The sequence below is a fragment of the Gossypium arboreum genome, chromosome 3, assembly GCF_025698485.1.
Source record: "Gossypium arboreum isolate Shixiya-1 chromosome 3, ASM2569848v2, whole genome shotgun sequence".
In the NCBI taxonomy this organism is placed as follows: domain Eukaryota; kingdom Viridiplantae; phylum Streptophyta; class Magnoliopsida; order Malvales; family Malvaceae; genus Gossypium; species Gossypium arboreum.
This window is the reverse complement of record NC_069072.1, coordinates 6,073,235-6,097,244: the sequence shown is the minus strand read 5'-3', so window position 1 is coordinate 6,097,244 and position 24,010 is coordinate 6,073,235. Positions and strand designations below refer to the sequence as shown.

The window sequence follows — 24,010 nt, the reverse complement described above, 5'->3', positions numbered from 1 at the left end:
CCTAATGGACTCACCCTTATGACTAGAAATTGGACAAAAGTTTAAAATATTTTTATTCAATTTCCAATCGTTATCAATAAAGTGAGCAGTGATACACAAATAATTAACTCTTTGCAAAGAAGTCCATGTCAGTAGTTAAGCAAACTCTAGAACAAGAACTTCTCAAAAGTTGTTTTATCTTGACCCTTTCATCTAAATACAATTGATAAACATCCCTAATCATAGTAATTCGTGAAGGAATATGAAACTTAAGACATGCCACAAACATAAATTTCTTAAAGACTTCACTTTCAACAAACTTGAAAGGTAATTCATCAATCACAATCATTTGTGCTAATCCTTTCCTACATGCATCTTGATCAAATCTCCAAGTTGAAAGATGCCCTTCCCCCCCTTCAACTCCCTTTCTAGGTAAAACTAGTTGTCCTTGACTAGGGTCAACAACATTGCTAGGATTTTTCTTACATGAACCAATATGATATTTCAATGACCCTGTACCGTTTTTTTTCACATCACAACAAAATTCCTTTTGACAATAATTACATTTAGCCTTACTTGCACCTTCATTATTAATAATCTTAGTGAAGTGAGACCAAACTTCTAACCTTTGAGGAGTGGCTTTTCTTTTCCCAGTAGTCACATTTGCTTGGCTTGAAGCTCCAACTCCTGAATTTTCAGAATCTATTGAAGTAGGAGGTGTAACACTACCCTCAATAGATGTTGGTTCGATGGACATTCTACAAGAAAAAAATTATATAATAAATTAAAACACATTTATAATATTAAAATACATATTTATAATATTAAACAATTTTCATAAAATACGAGGATAAACAAAAGTAAATAGAATACTTGTTAAATAAAATTTATAATAAAATTAAATAAAATATTGGTACAATTAATGAACCAATTTTCATGCGTAGTTGAAAAGAAGTTGGATGTGAAGATTAATGAACCAATTTTAATAAATGATTTCTTTTCAATTAATGAACCAATTTTCATATTACAATTAATAAAGACTAATGAACCAATTATACAACAGTAGCAAAAAGCCAAAAAGAGGAAATGAGAAATGGACAGCAAGTTATAAAACAAATGAATACGACATTGACGCAATTGTTATAAAACAACAGTTATATGGAGGGCAAACGTTATTAACAGAGTTTGAATTTTCGTTGCTAAGTGTGAACAAAGGATCTGCTGTTCTAAATTTTTATGTATGAGTCCTATAAAAAACACAATTTATTTATGTATGGTAAATTGCGTTGTCTCTTTTTTTATATATATTTTATATTAGTTTTATGGTTTATGTTTGGAGTTTATAGCTGTTTTTTTTTTTAAATACTATGTTTAAAGTTTAAAATTATGTTTTTCTTAAAAATGTATGTACCTTACCATTATACTTAACACTTATTGAGTTAATTGTGTAATTTTAAATATATATATTATCTGCTTTTATAATTTACTTATTGGATTTATTTTATAAATTTTGTAATTAAATAAATATATATAGTGGTTGAAAGTGAATATTGAAAACTGTAATGAGGAATAAGGAGAATAAAATAATTAAAGTTAGGAATGCAGCTATTGGGAGTAGTGGGAAGCATGAAAGGGATGACATCAAGCACGGTGGCCTCAGAATGTGTCTTGAAAATGGTTGAAGAAGGAGAAATAAGTTTGATCAACGCAAGTGAGCCTCAACACTCGCACCCTTTGCCAACATTTTGTTTCTAACCTTGATCTATATCAAGCTTGCAATTTCGCTTAACTTTGCCGCTCATCGATGACAAGTTAAATCGGGTTGGTTTAGAAATATTAAGAAACAAAGGAAAGTAAGGCTAAAATTAAAATATTCTTCTTTTATTTTCGTTATCCTTCATCAAAGTTCATCTCTTACCTATTGCTTTCTTTGGACCAAATGACCAGACCTTATCCTTAGCTTCACGAGACACACCAATGTTTGCGACAAGTCAGTAGCTCCGACCTCCAAAGCAGACTATGATACTTTTGAAGGATTTGGCCTTTTGGGAGATTTTGAAGGTTTTGAGAGATTTCAAATTTTATTAGGGATTTCAAACTTGAAAAGTTGGGGTTTCTTTTTTCTATCGTGGGAGTGTGAGTGAGTAGGGTCAGTAGGGGTGTTTTAGTTTTAGTAGATTTTACTTTTAGATTTTTGTTTTATTTATTAAATTATTTGTATTGGGTTGGGTTAATTAAATTAGGTAATTGGGTTGGGTTTAAATATATTAGATTGAGTTTTAAGTTGGGTTGGGTTTGGGTAAATATTAAATAGTAGACTAATTATAAATTATAATTTTATATATTATTTTTTTGGTTAACCGAAAATTTAAAAATTTATTAACCGACCCCCGACAGAAAAAATTCGATTAACCGACCGATTAACCGAATTGGGTCGGTTAACCGAATTTTTTCGGTTTTAACCGAATTGTGCACACCCCTAGCGTCAGTAACAGTATTAATAAACAACGAGTGGTGATACCCTAAATTGTTAAAATGGAATTATCTCCATTTTTGCATATATCATTCATAACACATTTAGTTAGGAGCATGGGATTCATTTCAATCATAGCATCCTAATTATTTGGCATAAACATGTGCATATAAAATGCAGTCTTCAGGACAGGTTCCCCAGAGGACAGTATAGCAACATTGGTGAAGATTGAAGATCTTATCTCCCTGAAGTTGCAGTGGAGCAGATCGAAAATGGTGAATCTTATCTCCATGTATTGGCAATGGAGCAGATTTTACCACCAACCTTATCTCTCTGAGGTAGCAAGAGAGCAGATTGAAGAATAATTTTTATCTTTCTGAGGTAATAAGAAAGCAGACTGAAGATTGAAGATCTTATCTCCCTAAGCAGTAGCGGAGCAGATCAGAAGAGGCGAATCATATCTCCATGTATCGGCAATGGAGTAGATTTTAGCCACTAGCCTTATTTCTCTAAGGTAGCAAGAGAGCAGGTTGAAGATTGAGTCTTATCTTTCTGAGGTAGCAAGAAAGTAGACTGAAGATTGAATATCTTATCTCCCTAAGCAGTAGCGGAGCAGATCGAAAGAGGCGAATCACATCTCCATGTGTCAACAATGGAGCAGATTTTAGCCACTAGCCTTATCTCTCTTAGGTAGCAAGAGAGCAGGTTGAAGATTGAGTCTTATCTTTCTGAGGTAGCAAGAAAGCAGACTGAAGATTGAAGATCTTATCTCCCTAAGCAGTAGCGGAGCAGATCGGAAGAGGCGAATCATATCTCCATGTGTCGGCAATGGAGCAGATTTTAGCCACTAGCCTTATCTCTCTTAGGTAGCAAGAGAGCAGGTTGAAGATTGAGTATTATCCTTCTGAGGTAGCAAGAAAGCAAACTGAAGATTGAAGATCTTATCTCTATAAGCAGTAGCGGAGTAGATCAGAAGAGGCGAATCTTATCTCCATGTATCGGTAATGGAGCAGATTTAAGTCCCAAGCCTTATCTCTTTGAGGTAGCAAGAGAACAGGTTAAAGATTGAGTCTTATCTTTCTAAGGTAGCAAGAAAGCAGACTGAAGATTGAATATCTTATCTCCCTAAGCAGTAGTGGAGCAGATCAAAAGAGGCGAATCTTATCTCCATGCATCAGCAATGGAGCAGATTTTAACCACTAGCTCTATCTCTCTGAGGTAGCAAGAGAGCAGGTTGGCGATTGTAATATTATCTTCCTGAGGTAACAAGGAAGCAGACTGAAGATTGAAGATCTATTTCCCGAAACAGTTGTGGAGCAGATTGAGGATGGCAGATCTTATCTCCATGTATCGGCGATGGGGCAGATTTGAGCCACTGGTCCTATTTCCCTAAAGTTACAATCAAGATTCAGCAAAACCGGGAAAAATTGGTCCTTTTAAAGTCTTTGCTCTATTCTCATTACATGACAATGAGCAAAGAGGGGTAGCTGTAATAGGCCCATTTCGCCCGAGCCCATAAAAATAAAAATAAAAACCAAAAATAAAAATAAAACAAAAAAAAATAAACCAAATTGTTTATAGGGCCAAATTCCATTTACAAAACCCAAAACTAAAGTGAAAAATAAAAAAAATACAATAAAAGTCCATTAAACTAAAATAACCCATGACCCAATTGCATAAACCCAAAAACCCGAGGCCCAATACATCCAAAAAAAATCTCAGCAGCCTGAGAATGCTAGAAGCTTCTGGAATAAGCCAGAATAGCACCAGAAGATCGGTCTCACACGAGAGATCCCCACGCTCGGCCTCCACGTCACCAAGATCATCTCCTCCGTACGGCCATACGTGCAATCGAATGCACGAGAAGCAGCAACAACAGAATACAAAATAGATTTCTGTAATTTTTTAATTTTTATTTTTCCGGCTATAAAAATCCATCACTTGTACTATACATTTTAGGCACAATATACGCATACGCACGCATAAAAAATAGAGAAAAAACATTTTTTAATAAAGGTGATTTCAAGTTTTATTTCCTCTCTTTTATTTATTTTCTTTCTGTTATCTTGGATATTTTTTTTAGTATGAGAATCGACACCAATGATAGCCCAAATGCCTCAGAAATATGGAGGTAAGGGCGAGGGGTCGAATAGTGTTGAAATCTTCTTTGATTTATGAACTTTTTTTCGTTTTTTTTTTAAAACAGCGTGAGATTTGGAGTCTTTTCAAATAAAGAAGAAAAGGAGTGAAATATACTTACTAAATCCTTTTAGGCGTGGTCGAGCACCTTTAACGGCAGGATCGGGTACTGTTTGCGTGCTGTTGGTTACCAAATATAATGGTGGTTCTGCTGCTGGTAAAAGAAACCCTAGCAGAATGGTGTTTTTGTTTTAAATTAAAAGAAGGGATTATGTTTAAAGGAGAATAGGTGGAAGTGCCTGTTTAAAGGCTTGATAAAAAACGACGCCGTTCCAAGGGATAAAGATCCGCGCGCTGACCCGATAAATAAGTTGGATCTGCGCCCTTTTGTTTGAATGAGGAAATTGCGCGCTGGGTCCTTCCTTCCGCGCGAGTATTCAATTGCGCAATATTCGTTTTGCCTTAATTTTTTCAATTTGGCACTTTAATTTGTGCGCGTTTTCATTTTAATCCACGATACATTGCTGCGTCTTGGGCCCGGGGAGATTTGCAATGCCAGTCCCCACGCATTTACGCATGTTGCGCATTGGTTCATTTTATGATTTTTTTTATTTACAAATTATCCTTTTTATTTTATTTCAATCTTAATTTGGTCTTTCATATGTACAATCAGCCAATTTGAAATACATTTAATATTTTTATATGTATTAATCCATGTTAATAATTTTGTTTGTTTACATTTGTATAATTGTTTTGAGATTTTTTAATTTCACATTATGCATCTTATCTCTTTAAATATTTTATACATACTGGTGTACACATCATTCTTATTAAAATTTTAATTTATAATAACCATTATTTTTAAGTTAACAATATCCTTATTTATTTTTGACAAAATTCTCGTTTTAGAATTCCTTTTACATTACATTATTTTAATACCCTATTATAAAGTTCAGTTTAAATATATATATATATATATATATTTTGATATATAAATTATTTTAATAGAGTTTTCTATTTAAAATACTTCTCGATTTATGATTCACTTAATATTTTTATGTATATATTACACTATTTTGGAACTTCATTTTGTGTTTATAAAACTATTCTTTTGCTCTGTATTATATTATCTAAGTATTTTATTTAGTATCTCTTTTAAATGTTTTTAAGTATAATGGTATGTATATAATTTATAAGATAATCTAATTTTATATGTATTATTAATTTCATACTATTTTTTTATAAATAATTATTCCTATATCTATTTATATATACATGTTTTTAAAATCTATTATGTGTACTATACCTCATCATGTATTTTCATTCCTTCATATGTAATACATTATTTAAGTTATTATGTATGTTGTCAATTTTTGAATGAATTTGTGTTTAAAATATTTTACATATAATTTGATTCAAACTTTTATTCTTTAATATCTATTTCAATAAATATATACCCTTAGTTTTATGCAAATTTGTTAACTTATATGTTATATATATATATATATATATATATATATATATATATATATATATATTATGCTTATTAATTCATCATTACTTTGAAAATGTCTTATACCACTTCAAATTTCCATTTTATTTTGTAAATGCTTTTGTGAATTGTTTTATATTTAGCCATATTTATTGTTGATATACATCACTTAGTCATTATTTTATCTATTGTATCAATTGCTCTCCATCCATGATTAAGGATTTGGTTACATTTGCCTAGAATAATTGTATTTAGTTGTATTTGGTTTTAAAATGGTTAATCTTTTTCTATACAAATATGTCTTTGTGATGCATTGAGTATTTTATCCATTTTAAAATAAATAAACGTGTTTTGAGCTAGTTTCTAATTTTCCTTATTAGTCAAAAATTTTGAAATAAGACAATATTCAATATTTGGGAATTCGAGAAATCGTGCCCTACCGTGCTGGGTATGATTTTTCGGTGAACTAAATGTTTGCATATCCTTTTATAATTTTAACGTACGAGTTTTCGTGGGCCAAAAATCAATCGTATTTTTGAAGGTATAAAGGATCGTGTCCAATCGTGCTGGATATGATGCTGCATATATTTGAAACGAGAGAATTTTGACCGCTAATTTGAACTAATCAAACCTTTTTAAAAAAGAATCACGCTTCGAAAAAACTTTTTAAAACATTTGATATAAGGATAGCATCGAATCAATTTGGTACCAATTTTTGGGCGTAATGAGGGTGCTCACCCTTCCTCATGCGTAACCGAATCCCGAACCCATTTTTGATTTTATGTGAACCAAAATTATCTTTAAGGGAACAAAACGTTTTAGTAGGTGGCCCAATCACACCTAAACAAAGAGATTGGTGGCGACTCCACATTTTTGTTTTAAAAAAAGTCGATTCCCGTTCTTTTCTTTCAAATAAAAATGGTTTCTACATTTTACATGTAACATTAATAGCCCATTTATTTCATAGAATTTAGAATCATTTTATGAATTTTACATCTTTACAATTTAGTCCCTAAACCATAATTTCATCAAAATTCCCTTTACAAAAATTATTTATCTATCAACAACCTTTCATTTTCTACTATAAAACTTCATAATTCAATTATATTCATCCATGGAAAAACCCTAGTACTTTGATAACTTTACAAATTAATCCCCGAGATAGCTAGATTAAGCTATTACGATCTTGGAAATATAAAAATCATTAAAAACAGGACTTGAATACTCACCTAATTGAGCACAAAGTAAGCTTGTCTATCTATCTTCAAGCTTCAAACTAGGGTTTTCATGTCTTGATTTTAGGAAAGATGATAAATGATGATATTTTGTTTTATTTTATTATTTATCATCTTTATTTATCATTTTTCCAATTTTATCATTTTATTTTCTTAATTTTCCATTGATGACTAATCATCCTTATCTACTAACTCTTTTAAACGGTCTATTTTCATATAAGGACCTCAAATTTTAAATTCCATAGCTATTTGATACTTATAGCTACTAGAACTTAACTTTTGCATTTCATGAAATTTGGTCCTTTTATCAATTAAATATGTAATCGGCAAAATTTTCTGAACAAAATTTTCATACGATATTTCTTTCATAATTCAAACCATAAAATAATATTAAAAATTCTTTATTACGGGCTTGGATTTTTGGCTCCGAAACCACTGTTTCAATTTCACTGAAAACGGGTTGTTACATTTACATTATGTATTTAATTGATCGTAGTTGCTTCGGCAACAATTGTGACATCTTATAGCTCGGACTCGACGATTTAGTCGAGTATGGGGTGTTACAAATTATGTTAAAAATTAAAGTATAGAGATTAACCTTAAATCAAACAAGGCTTAGACTATAAATCACACTTATGGTTATATAAAAAAAAAAAACTTATTTGAATATTTGTTACTTCTCTTTTGTTTTGTGAGTAGCAGTACCAACCTCCGGGTTAGCTACTGCTCGCCTTTATGTGCCTCTTTTTTTTTAGTTTGTAGATCTATTTTGTGGGCATCTTTACCACCTTCACATGTTATGATGAACAAATGACAATGTATTTGCAAATGATTTTAGGAATAGTTTTGTTGTCATTCTCTCCAAATTGGTGGATGCTCAACTTTTTTGTTGATTTTTCTCGTTATTTTGGACCATCCGGGTTGATTTCCTTATAATATTAAATGCTTGCAATCATTCTAAATATATCGTGCTTGAATTGTAATAAAGTCAATTGTCAATATTCCATAATGTTCATTTGATTCTAAGACTAAAACTTTTATTGTGTTGAAAAATTTATCCTTCAACATTTATTTTGAGTACTTATTATTTTTTTCTACTAACTTATTCATGAATTCAATAATTCAAATTTTTAACACGTTAAAATCGTTGAAAGAAGAAAAAAGTAATCTACGGTAGATTGAGCCAGTAATCTACATTTGAAAGACTAAAAGGTTGATGCAAATGTTTCCAATGCAACCCCATCCATTAGTGGTTATAATTAGTCAACATATACTGCCCACCTAATCTTCTGGTAAATACTTTCTTTTGTTTTCTAAACGAAAACTATTTTCCTGAAAATGATAAAATAAGTTTCAAGCCCCTGAGTTCTTTATTTATTTAAAATTTAATCAATACATTTTTTTATTTTAAAATTTCAGATTCAATTCTTAAAAATATTTATATTTTTTACCAAATTGATTAGTGTGATATTTTAAAAATAAAAAATATTTATAATAGTCATATAAAAATAATATTATTATAATAGATTTAATTTTAATAAAATAATTTTTACAGTATTTACAATTAAACTTATATTTCTAAATTCAAAGAGTAAAAGAGATTAAAGTATTGTATTATAAATTCGGTCATATTTATTATTTTTATCCTTTTCATTGAAAAAGCTTCTATCATTATTTTTTTTATTATACATCATCAACCATGTTTAAAAAAATTTAAATAATTAAAAATATTAATTGTTAGTTTGATTTTTTTTCAAAATACATTAGCTTGAAGATTTTGAACTTTAAAAAGAAAACGCAGTGTTTCGTCCGGAAATAATCCTATAGAATTTTCACTTCAATAGAAAAAGGGCAAAACGAACAAAAGGAAAAGGGGAAAAAATCGAATCTCTCCGGTACTAACCTTACCTTTTACCTTACCAGATATCCATAGTTGACGCCAAAAGAAAAGAAGAAAAAGAGAGAAGAAGGCTTTATTAACAGCGCGAAAGTATGTATTTCCCTTTTTCATTTTGAGTGATTTAATTAAACGGTTGAGGAGCCGAGAATCTGCAAAAGCTTCCTCTCATACGCAACAACAAGGACGCCTTTTTCCACTTGGATCGAACGGCCGTGTCGTTTATTTTAATTGAGTGGTTATGGCGGAGCCATCTTCGTCTTTATCGTCTTCCAAGGACGAGCTGTTTCAGCTCATCAAGCGTCTTGGAACTTATCTCGCCCTCAAGATGTCAAATCTTTTCTCGATCTCTCTCCAAAAACTGGTTCTTTTTTTATCCCTTTCTCTCTTGATTTTCTTCTCTCGTCTTTATTTTTGCAGATCCGATGCGATTTTTTTTTTAAAAAAAGGGGAATTTATTCTTCTTTTTTTTTGTTATTTAGTTTTATGATTTAGGTATTTGTTGCTGATTGTGGTGGAATTTTGATCTGGTGATTGTTTTAGGTAGGAATTTTATATAGTGGAGAAAATAGTGTTATTAGAGAAATTAATCTTATTGCAGCTTTAAATTTTTCGCATTTAAGATAAATTATTAGATTCTTGTGCTGGTTTACTATTAGATGATTTGTTACGGACAAGAAATGGTTTGATTCGTCATTAATGCGACCTTCTTTTTGACGTGATTGATTTTTGACCTATACTGAGGTGAAAATCATATGAAATCCATAGAATTGACAGGGCTAATTTCATTTGCGATATAAGTTCCTTGAAAGTGATGGTTGTAAGAAGTAATGCCCCGTTGTCCGTTATTGAATCAAGAAATGAAAGTTTTTTCTTCTTCGGGTAGAGGCAACTTGTCATGTAGAATAAGTGCTCATAGTTTTATCTTTCGGTTCCTTTTCAACGAGTATGAAGATGTTATGTTCTTTTGGGCAATGTGTTCGGTGGTGGTGTGTGTGTTCTTACCTGTGCTTATTGCCATTAGGATCCGCGATCTGTTGGGGCTATTGCAGGGCTTGCTGTTGCAATTATCTTTACCTATAGGTTGATGAGATCACCTGCAGTACCCCCAAGAAGGCAACCAAAACGTCAAGCTCCAACAACTAGTAGCTCTTCTATCAGTACCCAGTCAAATGCAACATTGATGCCTTCTGGAGCCTGTTCACCTTCAGAGGATTTAAGAGCACAAAATGTTGTTGATGAGTTCTTCCAGCCAGTAAAGGTATGACTTGATCTCTTTCTCTTACGTTTTGATGTGTTTTTTATTCTCTATTAGCTCGTTTGTTTGTAAATTGCATCTCTTTTTCCTTTTTGCAGCCAACATTGGGGCAAATAGTTAGGCAGAAACTGAGTGAAGGTAGAAAGGTAATCTACATATACTCCTTAATACAATAAGCAAACGTTTGGTGTTTATTTTATTTGTGTCCATTGTTTTCTAGAAGAAGGATTCTTTTATATGTTATTAGATTTGGAAGGACAAAGAAAGAAATGAGGATTCGTTCTTTTGCTAGTTCAAACTTATTGTTTTGCTTTTTTAGGATATTTTGCTCTGGTAACCATGCTCCTTTGTAATGATTAATAACTGATGCTTGGGGAAGAGAAAAAGGGTGAAAATTCAACTTCTAGAAGTCTTCCTACACCCTGAATGTGCACTCAAGACTTATATGACATGCCTTGGTTAACTGACAGGCATTACATTTTATAGCCATAACAAGCTGCTATATTACTACTGAGGGAGAATCTGTTTAATTGGTTGTGCACAATTACTTTAGTCTTTACATAGGATACATGAGCCATTAAACACTGCTAGTTAACTTCTCATATAAGTATTGGTAACTTCAACTGAACTTTTCTGGGAGCAGCATAACTTTCTAGTTTAATCCCCAGGTCTTCATGCCTAAGTTGGGGATATGTTGGTATTAATTCTTATGCTGTTTTATCTAGCCACCGGCTGAAGCCTTTCTTAAGTTCTTCCTCTGACTTAATGCTTTGATGATTTATTGGAGTAGGTAACATGCCGTTTGCTTGGAGTGATCCTTGAGGAAAGCAATCCAGAGGAGCTGCAGGTGGTGATGTTTTTCTGTAAGCTTTATATTTTTAATTTTTATCCGCAAATAATTAATTTGGTTTGTTTAATTCTGGACAGAAACAAGCAACAGTGAAGTCCTCAGTGTTGGATGTGCTATTGGAGATTACCAAATATTGCGATCTTTATCTCATGGAGAGAGTTATTGATGATGAAAGCGAAGTGAGTACTTCAAACCTTTTTCATTAGTATTAAGTTACGCTTATTTGTCAATGCATAAACTTCCTTAAATGTATTTCATAACATATTACGTGTTTCAAGATTCTCATGGGCATATTCTTCTGATTACAAGTGAAATTCTCTTCTTTTCCTCTTTTTCTTTTGGCATTGAATGTGTAGTATTTGTATATGTTGCTAAGTATTTTATCACTGTTGTGTTTGTATTAGTCTACTAGCAGATTCTATATCATATGTTTTACCTTGTGACTAACACTGTGAAGTGTTTGTGTGCAGAAAATTGTTCTTCTGGCCTTGGAAAATGCTGGGATTTTCACCTCCGGTGGTTTGGTAAAGGACAAGGTATGTAATTGTGAATAGTAATTTTGCATATATATAGATATCTCAAATTCATATGATCCTCCAGTCAGGGACATTATTTCTGGACTGTGAAATCTGGTCCCTTCTATAAAATACTAGAATGTAATCTGGTTGATTATCCTCGCTTTGCTTATTTCAGAAATTTAGTGTTCTATCCTCTTGGTTGTTCAGATATTTAATAATTTCACTTGGCCTGGAAATGAATTTGCAGGTTCTCTTTTGCAGCACAGAAAATGGGCGTACCTCTTTTGTTCGGCAACTAGAACCAGATTGGCATATTGACACAAATCCTGAAATAGTTTCTCAGTTAGCTGTATAATTTTCATTACTTGCTACAACCCTTGAGATAATTATTCAAGCAACACCTAGAATTTTCTGATATTTGATTCTGAATCATATTCTTAGCCGAGTGCTTATGTTCTGATATTAGATTCTGGAGCCATTTTCACGTCACAATGCTAATGATGATTTTTATTGGGGTGTGTGTGTGTGTGTGTGCAGAGGTTCATCAAATATCAACTTCACGTTTCTCCTACCAGGCCTGAAAGGACTGCGCCTAATGTCTTCAGTTGTCCATCCTTGGAACACTTCTTTGGATGCGTTTGACGCGTGAACCAGTAAAAAGATGCAAATATGTTTAAAAGTTGTTCTTTACTACCCTTTGGTCATTATGTGCGACCCTTTACGTTTTCTTTCTTTAGGCACCCTTGTGCTGATATGTCAGTTTTTTAGGATAATGGAGAAGTTATTTGTTTGAAATCTGTGTAGGGTTCACATTTGAACTTTTTTTGAACCGGAGAAACTCCATGCAGCAATTAATGTTTGTAATCTTGATAGTGGAAGGATATGCAATGCAATCATAAAGAATTATTTTGATGCTTCACTTTTTAGTACTAAGTTTGTTGTTGCTTGCTTGCTTTATACTTCAGAAGCTCTCGGTTGGTCTTGATACTTATAAAATCATGTAAATACTAAATTAAACCAGTTAATGCATGTAGTAGCGAGCCAGATGGTTTCATGTTAGTGATAACGATAAGGATGGCAGGTGCCAGTGGATTTAAAAACGAAAGTAGAAGCTAGGAAGATACAAGTACTTGATGTTACGGACAACATAGAACCAAGGTGGTCAACGCCTTGCAAATTCAAGGACACTAACTCAGTTGCAAGCTACAATAGACAGGTCCACAAGAATCTTGAGTTAGATACTTCTCATAGCATATTCAGCCAGACCTATCTTTTCGTTGCAGCAAAATCGTTTGTGATGAGTTATGCTCTGGAATCACTTCTGTTTCTTCTCCTCCTTTTGTTGCATGGTGGAGCGAAACGAGATCTCTATTCTAACAGTCGGTTGGGTGGAGTAGAATAACATCTTTGCTCCAATAATCTACTCTTTTTTTTTCCTTTTTTTTTTAGGTTAGTCTTGCTGTCTGTTGTTGAAAAGTATATTGGATTGATGAAATTAATTCTTTTACCATTAAATGAATTAATTAAGCTCATGTGCCATTAAAAAATAAAAAATATCAAATTAGAATAGAGTTATCATTTATTGTTTAACTGAGTTATATTTTTATTTTTTATGGTCGATAAATAAAATATTTTGTTTAGAATTACACTTCAATTGAAAAAGAAATTCTAAGTATTTTTAAAAAGAAAATGTTAATTTTGTTACAATTTAGATTTATTTAATTTTTTTAATAATATAAAGACCAAATTGATCCATTTAACAATAGAGAGAATAATACATGCTTTAAAAGAACTTAGTTTAAATAAAAGTTGATAAGTTTTAATAAATCGAAGAAAATATTTTTATTTACTATTATTAAAGTTTAGAATCGTAAATTTTATTTTTTATTTTAAGTACTATTAAACAAACCCTCAATAACGATAAAAAAGCTATCAGTTGCTGCATATATAGAGAGACTTTAACAGCTTAACAAATACATAATAGATTAGGGCTAGTTTGCTTTTCAAAAGCACTTCTGGAAGAAAAGTTGTGCAGAACAAGCTGCTTTTGGCTGAAATTTTTAACTTTTCAGAAGTGATTTTGAAAAGTACTTCTGAAAAAGAGAAGCTAAAATTTTTAGCTTTTTCTCTCCCAAAAACACTTTTAATGTTTAATTACTTTTTCACCCCTCCAATAACATAACACTTTTTTTTTCTCAGTACTTAATTACAAATGTGTTCAAATCATTAATTAAAAATAAAAAAATATTTTTTAAAATACTAATACAAATATTTAATAGTTATATTTAAATATTTAAAATATAGTTTATATATTCTAATTAAATTTTATAAATAATTAATATTTATTGCTTAAAATATTTAAAATTTATATTTTATATATTAAAATATTAACAAGAAGTTATAATAATTTTTATATTCTTACTAAAATATAATAATATTAACTAATTTAAATATTATTTAAATGCATATTTGTTACTTTATAATAACATGTCTAAAATGGACATTTTATTTCTCAAAAGCACTTTTTAATAGTAATGCTTAACACTCAAATTTTAAACTAAACTTTTCGAAAATACTTCTCAAAAGTACTTTTTCACGACACTTTTCAAAAGTATTGCGAAACTAGTAATTGGCAATTCCATGCTAAAGCGAGCAAGTGCCATTGAAGGAGCTTTGAATTCCATAATCTAATCTAAATAAACTTTGAATTGGTATTTAAAAGATTATATAGAAAACATATCTCAAACACATGGATAGTAAAATATAAATCATACTATTCATAATCATAACACCTTTCAGCCATTATTTAAGGTTTGCCCTTTAAAGTTTAAACACCACTAGTGTTTAGCTTTCCCAGATGATCGATAACTGTATGTAATGTAAGCTCCAAGTGCCACTATCACCAAAACCGACACCCCTATATTTATCAGCAACTGCCGATCCTCATCCTCGTCACTGGTCAGTCTTTTCACGCTCTTCATTATTCTGTCCATACCCCTCATCTCCTTGGCTTTCTCCAGCAACCCACCGCTGCCCTCTTGCGGCTTCTTTTCGACGCCAGCCTTCTCCGAAGCCTTCGGAACACTGGCTTCCGACATGGAATCTTTAGTCTTTTGTTCTTTCACTAAATCCTTTAACCCATCTTTAGTTTCGGTTTCACCCTTTTTATCAACAATTCCAGGCGTAGTCGACGTCGTAGGACCACTACCACCAGTACTTTTTTCTTCGGCTTGCTTTGTGGTATTATCTCCGATGGGATAAACTTTCTTTTGAGTTTCTTCTTGTTTCTTTAACGGCGGCAATGCCTCAACTTTCTTCTTCCCTTTAGCCTGTTTTTGCGGAGAAGTTGCAGCAGTTTGAGATTGAGGAGCCGCCGTCGCCATTGGTGGTTTAGGCTCAGTTACAGCCTTTGGAGGTGACGGTACTTTCTGGTCTCTTTGTTTTTCAATACTGGAGTCTGAAGCTACAGCTGTTTGAGCCTGAGGAACCGCCGTCGCCATTTGTGGTTTAGGCTCAGCTACAGCCTTTGGTGGAGGAGACGGTACTTTCTGGTCTCTTAGTTTTTCAACACCGGAGGTTGAAGTTACAGCAGTTTGAGCCTGAGGAGCCGTCGTCGCCATTGGTGGTTTAGGCTCAGATACAGTCTTTGGTGGAGGTGACGGTTCTTTTTGGCCTCTTTGTTTTTCAATGCCGGAGGCTGAAGCAGCAGCAGTTTGAGCCTGAGCCGTTGGCATTGGTGGAGAAGGGAGGGGCTGCGGCTGCGGCTGCGGCTGAGTAATGGTTCGTTTGGGCATGGTGATGGTGAGAACACCATTTCTGAAAGAACCCTGAATTTTTTGAGTGATACAATTTTCAGGGACAGGGAAAGTTTCACTGAATCGACTGCGTGTGTTCTTCTCCACTGCTCGTTCTGCTTCAACTTTAATGGTGCGTGTGGAATCCACATAGGTTACGTTAATTTGCTCCTTTGGAAAACCTGTTCAAACAAAAATTTAAGGTAAAGAATCCATCACTAAACTTGTTTCTCTATAATATTTTTTTAACAAAATAAAATGCAAAATAATTTAAAAAAAAAGAAAAAAAAAGAAAACCTTGAGAACCTTGTCATCTTTTTCCAGAATCTAAATAAGCAATGTACTTTTATTACATTGAACGTGAAAATATTGGAAAATATATTATACTAACAATAATTTGAAAAGAAGTTATCCAAGCACGGATAGTTAACAAATTAATAAAGTGCTTTTTTTCTAGTTTAAATATAAATTTTACGTGCTCGAAGAAATACCCATTAATAAGTCACAATTTAAATTCTTAAAATAGATTTTTATAATATAACAACTTAATCAAGCTCTTAAATAATAGAATAGGTATTTTTTTTCATCCACTTTTCTTTTTTATATATAATTTCACTTTTTAAGTTAATATTAGATAAATATATAAAGATTTATTTAAGAGAAATAATGTAGTTCAACAGCATTGTTGTTGTTGTTCTTTTAAAGAAAAAAAAAAAACAAACCTGGAAGATTAATAACAAGGACATAAGATCCTTGCTCATCCTTTCGCTGGATTAGAGGTTGGAAATCCTTGTAGATAGTAGCAGGTACGTTGGTTCTTGATCTTCCTGCCATTGCTTGCTTACTCTTTAGTAATTGGGATGTTTTGAATGGAATGGATGGGTTTGGGCATATGATGTTGAGATATATTTATATGGGAAGGAATTCATAGGATTCCGCCATCTTTGATATTTCTTAGTAGCGACACTATTCTTTAGAAACCGACCTGGTTTAGAGATGGGGGACTTCAATCTGCTTCCATTCCGTGTTTCACAAATAAAGCAGAATGTTCTTTGTTTGCCCTTAAATTAAATGCTACGAATCATGCTCAGCTTTTCCTGCAGGTTTGGTTTACTCTCAAAGTTATGTTCTATTATCTTATACTATTTCTTTGAAATATTTAACATTATTGTAAAATTAAAATTAAAATAATGCTGTGAATTTAAATATACATAATAAAATAGATTTCATTTCCAAAGAAAACTGTTTGAACCTGAAAACCTCAAATTCCTAGCTTCTTAATTTGGACTTTCAACAATGATACATCCAATAAATATATCCATTAAAAATTAATATAATTATTGATTGAAATGATAAAATTAAATTTTTAAAATTTATTGCCATTGATTTAAATTTCATTATAATTCAATTTTATTGATTTTATATAAGAAAAATAAAATTCTCTTACATAGATTTATCTTATGATATTTTAATAACTTACTAACTAAATTGTAAATGACAGAATGACCCACTTCAACCCATATAAAGAAAAGTTAATATATATTTTCTTCTAACATTTTGTAATATGTGCATCAAACTTTAAATAAATTAATGATATTTAATTATTTTTAATGCGATTGTAGGACGTACTCAGGACTTACAGAAAATGATAAAAATAAAAGCAACCAGCAGCTTTAACATCACCAAAATATATGACAATGGATATAATATTTATAATTTATATACATGAAACTCCAAAATAACTGGTTCCACCAACAATGGACTGAAAACCATGTTCCACAAACCCTACCTACCAAAATAGTATACACTTAACAATTCATATATTCAAATCACGTCCACATGTACCATCTCTTCATCCACACTGTCAACATCTACATTCCGATCGGTACCCTCGTACTGCACGTCAATGCCATGCCATGTCCCGGAAAATAAATAAATAGATCAATGTTCTTGATGAAATTGATAATGAGTATAACTCAGCAAGTCAAATAATCTACAGGGACAATGTAGGCAAACGCTCAACAAAAGTACAACTAACCTGTGAGTAACCATTTTGGCAGATTGGAGGTGGCGGAGGAAGAAAAAATGCCAAGGCTGAGGCCTCAACCTTCTCCTCTTCAACTTCCAGTATATCGTCATCATCAACTGCATGAGCTGCCATGCTTGTGAATGGCAATGAAAGAGAAGAACGTGCACCATTTAACTGCAAAATTGCATGGCAAACAATTGAAATTGAATACAAACATAGGAGGATTAGAGTCAGAGCAAGTGCACCCTTTATAAAAAAACCTTCACTCACTAATTGTCGGGAAATGGATAATAAAAGAGTACCTTGTCTGTAGTAGATGTGCTAACTGAAACTTTCTTTCCTTTCCTCGGCTTCTCATTACTTGCCAAGGGCACAGCACCGCTGTTTCCATTTTTCAGTGAACCATTTTCCTTGTCTATATTTGATTGACTAGGGCATTCACTCCAACGAGACCGCTTTCCCAATCGGACAGTTTCTGCCAGACGTACTTTACCTTAGATTAAAACAGCAAAACATACAATAAATCAATCAGCACCAGAAACAATAATACAAACATAATATGCCACGAAATTAATTGGAAAGCAAATTGACTTTGAAAAAGCAAGTACTCTATAGCAAAAGATAGAGCAAAACCATCAAGTTCTACATTAGTTTCTAAAATATCCCAGTAGTTTGATCCAGAAAAATAGGAATCAAATTTCACTAAGAAAAGTGAAGCAAAGGCATAACTAAGGCTCCTTCAGTCGGTCCAAATAAAATAAAACCCCCTATAAACTAGATTAAAAATGTGGAAAAGGGTCAGCAGGTACAAGGCTGGACCAGCTGATAAATTTGGATTAACCAATTCCATGATCCAATGATACCACAGAATGATAGATAGACTTAAAACTATTAAGAGTTAATCAATGCTTTTCTTTGCAGCAGTAAACAAATCAATAGAATTGTACATTCATGCTATATTACTATTACTGTATATAGTACCTCTAAACAATGTTATACAGTGTACTATATACAGTACTGTATAATCAGAGGGGAAGACAGGCAAGCAGTATTCTGTAACTTTATTGAGCAAACACTTCAAATTTATTGCTCAAAACAAGTCGAGTAATTTCAGCTTTAGAGAAAAATAGTAGTACCCGTGGACTTCTCCTACGATTTATAGGTCACCTCATCATGTCATTTAAAGTTTTACATGCATGCCCTCAAATCTCATATCTTCCATGAAAAAAATCTTGGTGTCAGTAGTCAGTTCAGAGTAATTTTCAGATAACAATCCTACTTATTTCATGTAGGAATAAGGGCTACAGCCTACAATAGAAGTTACATAACTTGGACATAAATGGAACGATGGAAAAGGTTAATATCAAACAACATTATATGCAAGGATTAAGAAGCACTCAAATAATTTTGTAGATACTATGTGTTCCACACAACATCCACACAACATTATATGCAGAAATATCAAACAAAATACCATCACAAATGAGCCCTTCAGTGGTGTCCTTATTGGTCCACAGCCTTTTCTTGCTTGGAGAAGAATTACCCCTTGACACTTTGTGTGGATAGGATGTATGCAAGTGATTAGTCTCACCATCACTTACAATGTTGACATTGGAGTTCTCTTCATCACCACTGGTCCCAGAAATATGCAAGACAAGCTGTTCTCCTGACTTCTGCAATCGAGCTTGAGATCTACAAATTTACGTAAATATTAACTAATCAATAAAACCTACCAAAACCTAACAAGCACTAAATTAGATTTCAGAATCGGAAATGAGATAAGATGTATCAAATCCAATTGAGCTAACAAATAAGAAAATATTATATCATAAAAGTTTACCTCCTCAGTTCATCTTCTATCTGTGAGCACCGGTTGTGGGCTTTGACAAACTTCTTGATTCTTGAAGTGATCCTGAACATTTTAGAAGTCCTGAGAAAATGTCTAAGAGATGGACCATCCATCCACAAGGGACCGTTAGGCATATCATGTCTGTATCAGTACAGTTTTGCTTACTTTTTACATTGTTCTTTCTCTCGTTCTAATTGAGAATCAAGCTCCTCAATTTGAGAGGTAAGAGTCTCCGCTTCCTGAACTTTCTCTTCCACAAATGTCTAGAAAAAGCAATCATCAATGTATACAACTAAAAAATCCATTTCAAAAAAGGCAAAGATAAAAGATGATCAATTAGAGGGATGGAATAAAGTCATTAATATCATATCAATAAAAGAAAACATGACTGATCATCCTATGACTTCGTTACAAGGCTAAGCTGTTCGGCTGAAATAATTAACAATCAAGAAGATAAAATACATTGTAGTTGGCTTTTCTTGCTCATGATTCACATGTTTATGGAACACATTGAAAATAAACTTCGATACCAAGAGCAAATATCTATGTTCTCATGTTGATATGTTGAGCTTTATTAAAGAGACTTGCTATACAAACATCAGCAGCCATAACTGCAACCAACAAGCAAAAGCAATTAGGTAGATATTAACTGACCTCTAATTCATGTTTGCGGTTAATAAGCATGTCAATATCCACGCGTACTTCTTTCAACTGAAAAGTCAAACATATGTTTATATATTACATAAAGGGGAAAAAGGCGAGGGGGTAAAAAGATTAGATGCTATGATAGGAAGAAACCAAAATCTTTAAACCTGATCCTCAAGAATGCTTTTGGAAGTAGAAGATGTGCTTCTCCCCTCTATAACTAGATCTTCCATCACATTTGGAATTTTCAAAGTTTCAGGAAAATCACTTTGTCCATCCAAACATTCTTTCTTCTTTTGATTTCTGTAAAAGGAAACTACAGCATTTTAACCGAATCCATTAAAAAAGAAATAGAGTTATATATGATTCCAAATGACCACATAGTGCTTAGCTTCAGGGACCTTATTTGTAAATTCTTTAATCCAAAAACATCAAACTTCCCTTCCTCTAAACAAGGAGGGGAAAAAAACTATAAATAGGCTTATACCCATCCCCAAATTTAAGATAACATGCATAAAAGGAAGTGCCATAGGCCCTATCTAGTATCTACAGGTACAGTTTGCTGATAGTAATGACCCAACTCTTGATCCAGAAATATATCAGTCCCACCCTCAAAATCCCAACTGGCTTCTGGATCAGTTTCCGACAAATTTGCATGATATAGAAGCAAGGTAAGCAAAGCTAATCCTATAAACCAACCAAACATAACAAAAGAAAATTTTCCAAAAAGAGAACTACTAAGGTAGTTTTACCATACAGGGTATGTTCTAAATTACCTCTTTTTGTCAATGGACCTCAAAGGGCTATATCCTGCAATTTTAAATTCCATTAGAGAATGTAAAACTCAACCAGATAGGAAAGTGAAGAATAAAGCAAAAATTGGAAACAGTGATACAGAGAATCAGCAAACCAAACATGATGAGCTAATAGCTACCCTTGAGTAATTTTTCAGAACTAATCAAGCCAATAGTAAGATTTATCACATTCATCTCAACCTCATAATTTGCAAGCCAACAAATAATAAGTAATTGTGGAGAAGAAAGGGAAAGCAGGGGAGCGACATAGCAATATACAAAAAATAGGTTTTGAGGATAGAATTTCTAACTTTGAGATATCTGTTGGTCCCTCACATATCTTGCAGGAGAATATCTTCGCTTAGGAGATAGCCTTCTGTCAAGCTTATCCCTCAGGTCACCATCTCGAAAGTTTCTTTTACCTGGAAATGACAAATAAATTAGCATTGGGAACAAAAACTACTCAAGATAATTAAACTGCTTCAGTTAAAACAAGCACAGACCAAACACAATCAATTTTAAGCTTACCATCACAAGGAACAATATGAGAAACATTACATAGAACAATAATACTGCCTTCTTGCCAGTTTCAAAAGGAGGGAAAAATAGTGTCCTCAGATTTGAATAGAAAAGGAAAACCTGTATTGTAGCCTATATCATTGAGATAACTGTCGAATAATAGGACTGGAAAAAAGATAGTCACGTCCCATCCCATCTGATTGTTGAGCAATAAGAAATATATGAATTCTGAATCGAATGCTAGGATAGATTTCTCTCCAAACCCATATATAAGACATTAAGTAATTTGCCTTATACGCAATATTAATAGGTTTATTCTGAATGTGTCCCAAGAAATTTGCATTCTTTCCCCAGGCAAGAAATCCGTTCACAATGTCATTGAAGCGGAAGCAAAGTATTATGTTTTACATCACATACTCCAGCAATATGCAACCTGAGGAAGTTATGACAGATTAAAGTTGAGAGTTGCACATCAAATCTGCTTCTCATCTCAATACTTTGTACGAACACATGTTCCAAGAAAACCTAGTACAGAACCTTCGTCAATGCCTGCTTGTTTCATGGATGCATAATGAAAAACCAAGATATAGCTGAGCAGGAAAAAATACCAAAACCAGCTCTAAGATTTACCAACCAGCACAATCCTATCTGAAGAAAGACAATACTAACCCTGTCAGTGGATACTTTATTTAAGCAGAAATAGCCAGGTTGCTGACATAATGGAAAATAAGTCCCCCGAAGATGTGTAATTATAAGTTAAAAAACTGTCAACAACTGGGATTACACTTATGTTTATACGCCAAGTTGATCTGATTTGAACAAAATCAACTATTTGTTACAGAGAATAGGCACCCAAGCCCATGAGAATTTTAGATGAGAGAGAAACAGTGGGCATTAAACATAAGATCAATTAAAAATAACATGACAAACATATATGTCAAGTGTCAACATAAAAAAAAGAAGACAGAAGGAACACAATTTAAGTAGTTCTGCCTTTCCAATATAATAACTTCGAACCTATTATCAACAAAAAATAAGGGTTGCAACAATAACAGTTTCAGTGCACAAGCAAGGAAACACAAACAACATTTTTTATAGTTCAGAAATAGACAGTAGACACATGAGGAATTTGATTTTCATAGAGCTAAAGATAATTGTTCCTATAGAATTTAGAGTATTAACCACAGGGCATTAGCATTCACAAGCAACAACAAAACTTAAAGTTTAAACATCTCAATCTGTGTAACTACATGCACTCACTGATGGAAAGTGCCTCTACCGCAGAGAGAACAAACTTTTTTAAGTCAGCAGGAAAAACATTACAAAGGTATTTCCTAAAATAAACTAAAATCCAGTAAACACTTGAAACATATTTATTAACATCTAGCTTTGCTATCAACTATCACTTTCCATTCACATGCTCTCTAAAAAGTCTAAAATCATGTCTAGAAACTTGCATAAATTTTGAAGGCATAAAAGAAACTCAGAAAAGCATATGAAGCAAGAACACAAAATCCAAATTCAAAAGCAAATTAAACAATCATCCCAATGAACATAGTAAAATCAACAACTAAAAGTGATGGAGAGATCAAATTACGGCTCAAAAGTGAGAAAAAAAAACTATTACCGCCATAAGAACCGGAAAACCCCCGGAGGTCAGCATCTCCATGTGCGAAGGAGCAACTCTGGCGCGAACAGTGTCCCCTCTGATACAATACGCACAGCTTCGTTTTGAAAAGCTTCCTTTCCACCATTTTGAATTTGCACCAGATAACCAATGAACAAAAAGCATAAACAGAAGTTCCAATATATTTGAAAAACCGTGAATCTTTTCAAAAAAAGGGGGGCGAAAATGCAAAACGGTGTGATAAATAAACAAGAACGTCGTGAATCCTTAATCCTGCATATGAAATAAACAATTGTTAGTTGAATTAAATGGCGTTGCAAAAAAAAATCTGGAATTAATTCAGTAACAATAGAAACAAACACCGATACTACTACTATTTCTACAACTAACAAAATGAAGAAAAAAAAATATTCTTACTGTCGCTTCTAGGGCTTTAACATGTAATTGAGAGGCCAAAAATACGATCGATGTGTGGCCGATAGCTAAGCTGTGAGTGAAGAAGAAGATTGAACCCTAGCACGGAGAGAGAGAAGAAAGACCGTGGAGTTGGATGAGTTTTTCGTGGGTAAAACCACAAAGGCTGAATCCAATCATTTATCGGCTAAAGGCCCATTTTCTCGAAACTACAAAAGGATTAGAATGGTTCCAGTTCTAGATATGCTACTGCAAAACTGCCGGCCCATGAAATGAATAGCCTCACGAGCTAATTGGAAAATTATTAAAAGTTTGAGAGCCACACCAGTAAATATATTTTTAGGTCCCTCTATTAAGCAAATTGATTTCTTTCCTAAAAAATCAGAGTGATTTAATCCGGCTTAATTTTAAAAATGAACAAATTTAACAATCAAAATTTATAAATTCTATCAATTTAGTCATGATTTGACAATTTTAGAAAGCTAAATTTATAATTAT

General features: G+C 32.8%; 3 protein-coding genes across 3 annotated transcripts; 1 reads left to right on the top strand and 2 right to left on the bottom strand.

Annotated features, from left to right (window-relative positions):
• Positions 1-9,107: 9,107 nt before the first annotated feature.
• Positions 9,108-12,760, top strand: LOC108476252 (peroxisome biogenesis protein 22). Its single transcript, XM_017778404.2, has 8 exons — positions 9,108-9,579; positions 10,240-10,476; positions 10,572-10,619; positions 11,264-11,320; positions 11,401-11,502; positions 11,794-11,859; positions 12,089-12,190; positions 12,379-12,760. The coding sequence occupies exons 1-8, from the start codon at positions 9,457-9,459 to the stop codon at positions 12,481-12,483; spliced, it is 840 nt and encodes a 279-aa protein (XP_017633893.1). The 5' UTR covers positions 9,108-9,456; the 3' UTR covers positions 12,484-12,760.
• Positions 12,761-14,549: 1,789 nt separating this feature from the next.
• On the bottom strand, positions 14,550-16,668 carry LOC108476251 (inactive protein RESTRICTED TEV MOVEMENT 2-like). Its single transcript, XM_017778403.2, has 2 exons — positions 16,358-16,668; positions 14,550-15,817 (listed from the first exon to the last, which is right to left on the bottom strand). Exons 1-2 carry the CDS (start codon positions 16,467-16,469, stop codon positions 14,679-14,681), a joined length of 1,251 nt encoding a protein of 416 aa, XP_017633892.1. The 5' UTR covers positions 16,470-16,668; the 3' UTR covers positions 14,550-14,678.
• A 544-nt stretch (positions 16,669-17,212) lies between these two features.
• LOC108476286 (zinc finger CCCH domain-containing protein 40) lies at positions 17,213-23,725 on the bottom strand. Its single transcript, XM_017778454.2, has 12 exons — positions 23,516-23,725; positions 23,099-23,371; positions 21,264-21,374; positions 20,935-20,968; positions 20,326-20,461; positions 20,168-20,224; positions 19,679-19,776; positions 19,505-19,576; positions 19,139-19,356; positions 17,967-18,157; positions 17,674-17,838; positions 17,213-17,531 (listed from the first exon to the last, which is right to left on the bottom strand). The coding sequence occupies exons 2-12, from the start codon at positions 23,223-23,225 to the stop codon at positions 17,460-17,462; spliced, it is 1,281 nt and encodes a 426-aa protein (XP_017633943.1). The 5' UTR covers positions 23,226-23,371; positions 23,516-23,725; the 3' UTR covers positions 17,213-17,459.
• Between the last annotated feature and the right edge of the window lie 285 nt (positions 23,726-24,010).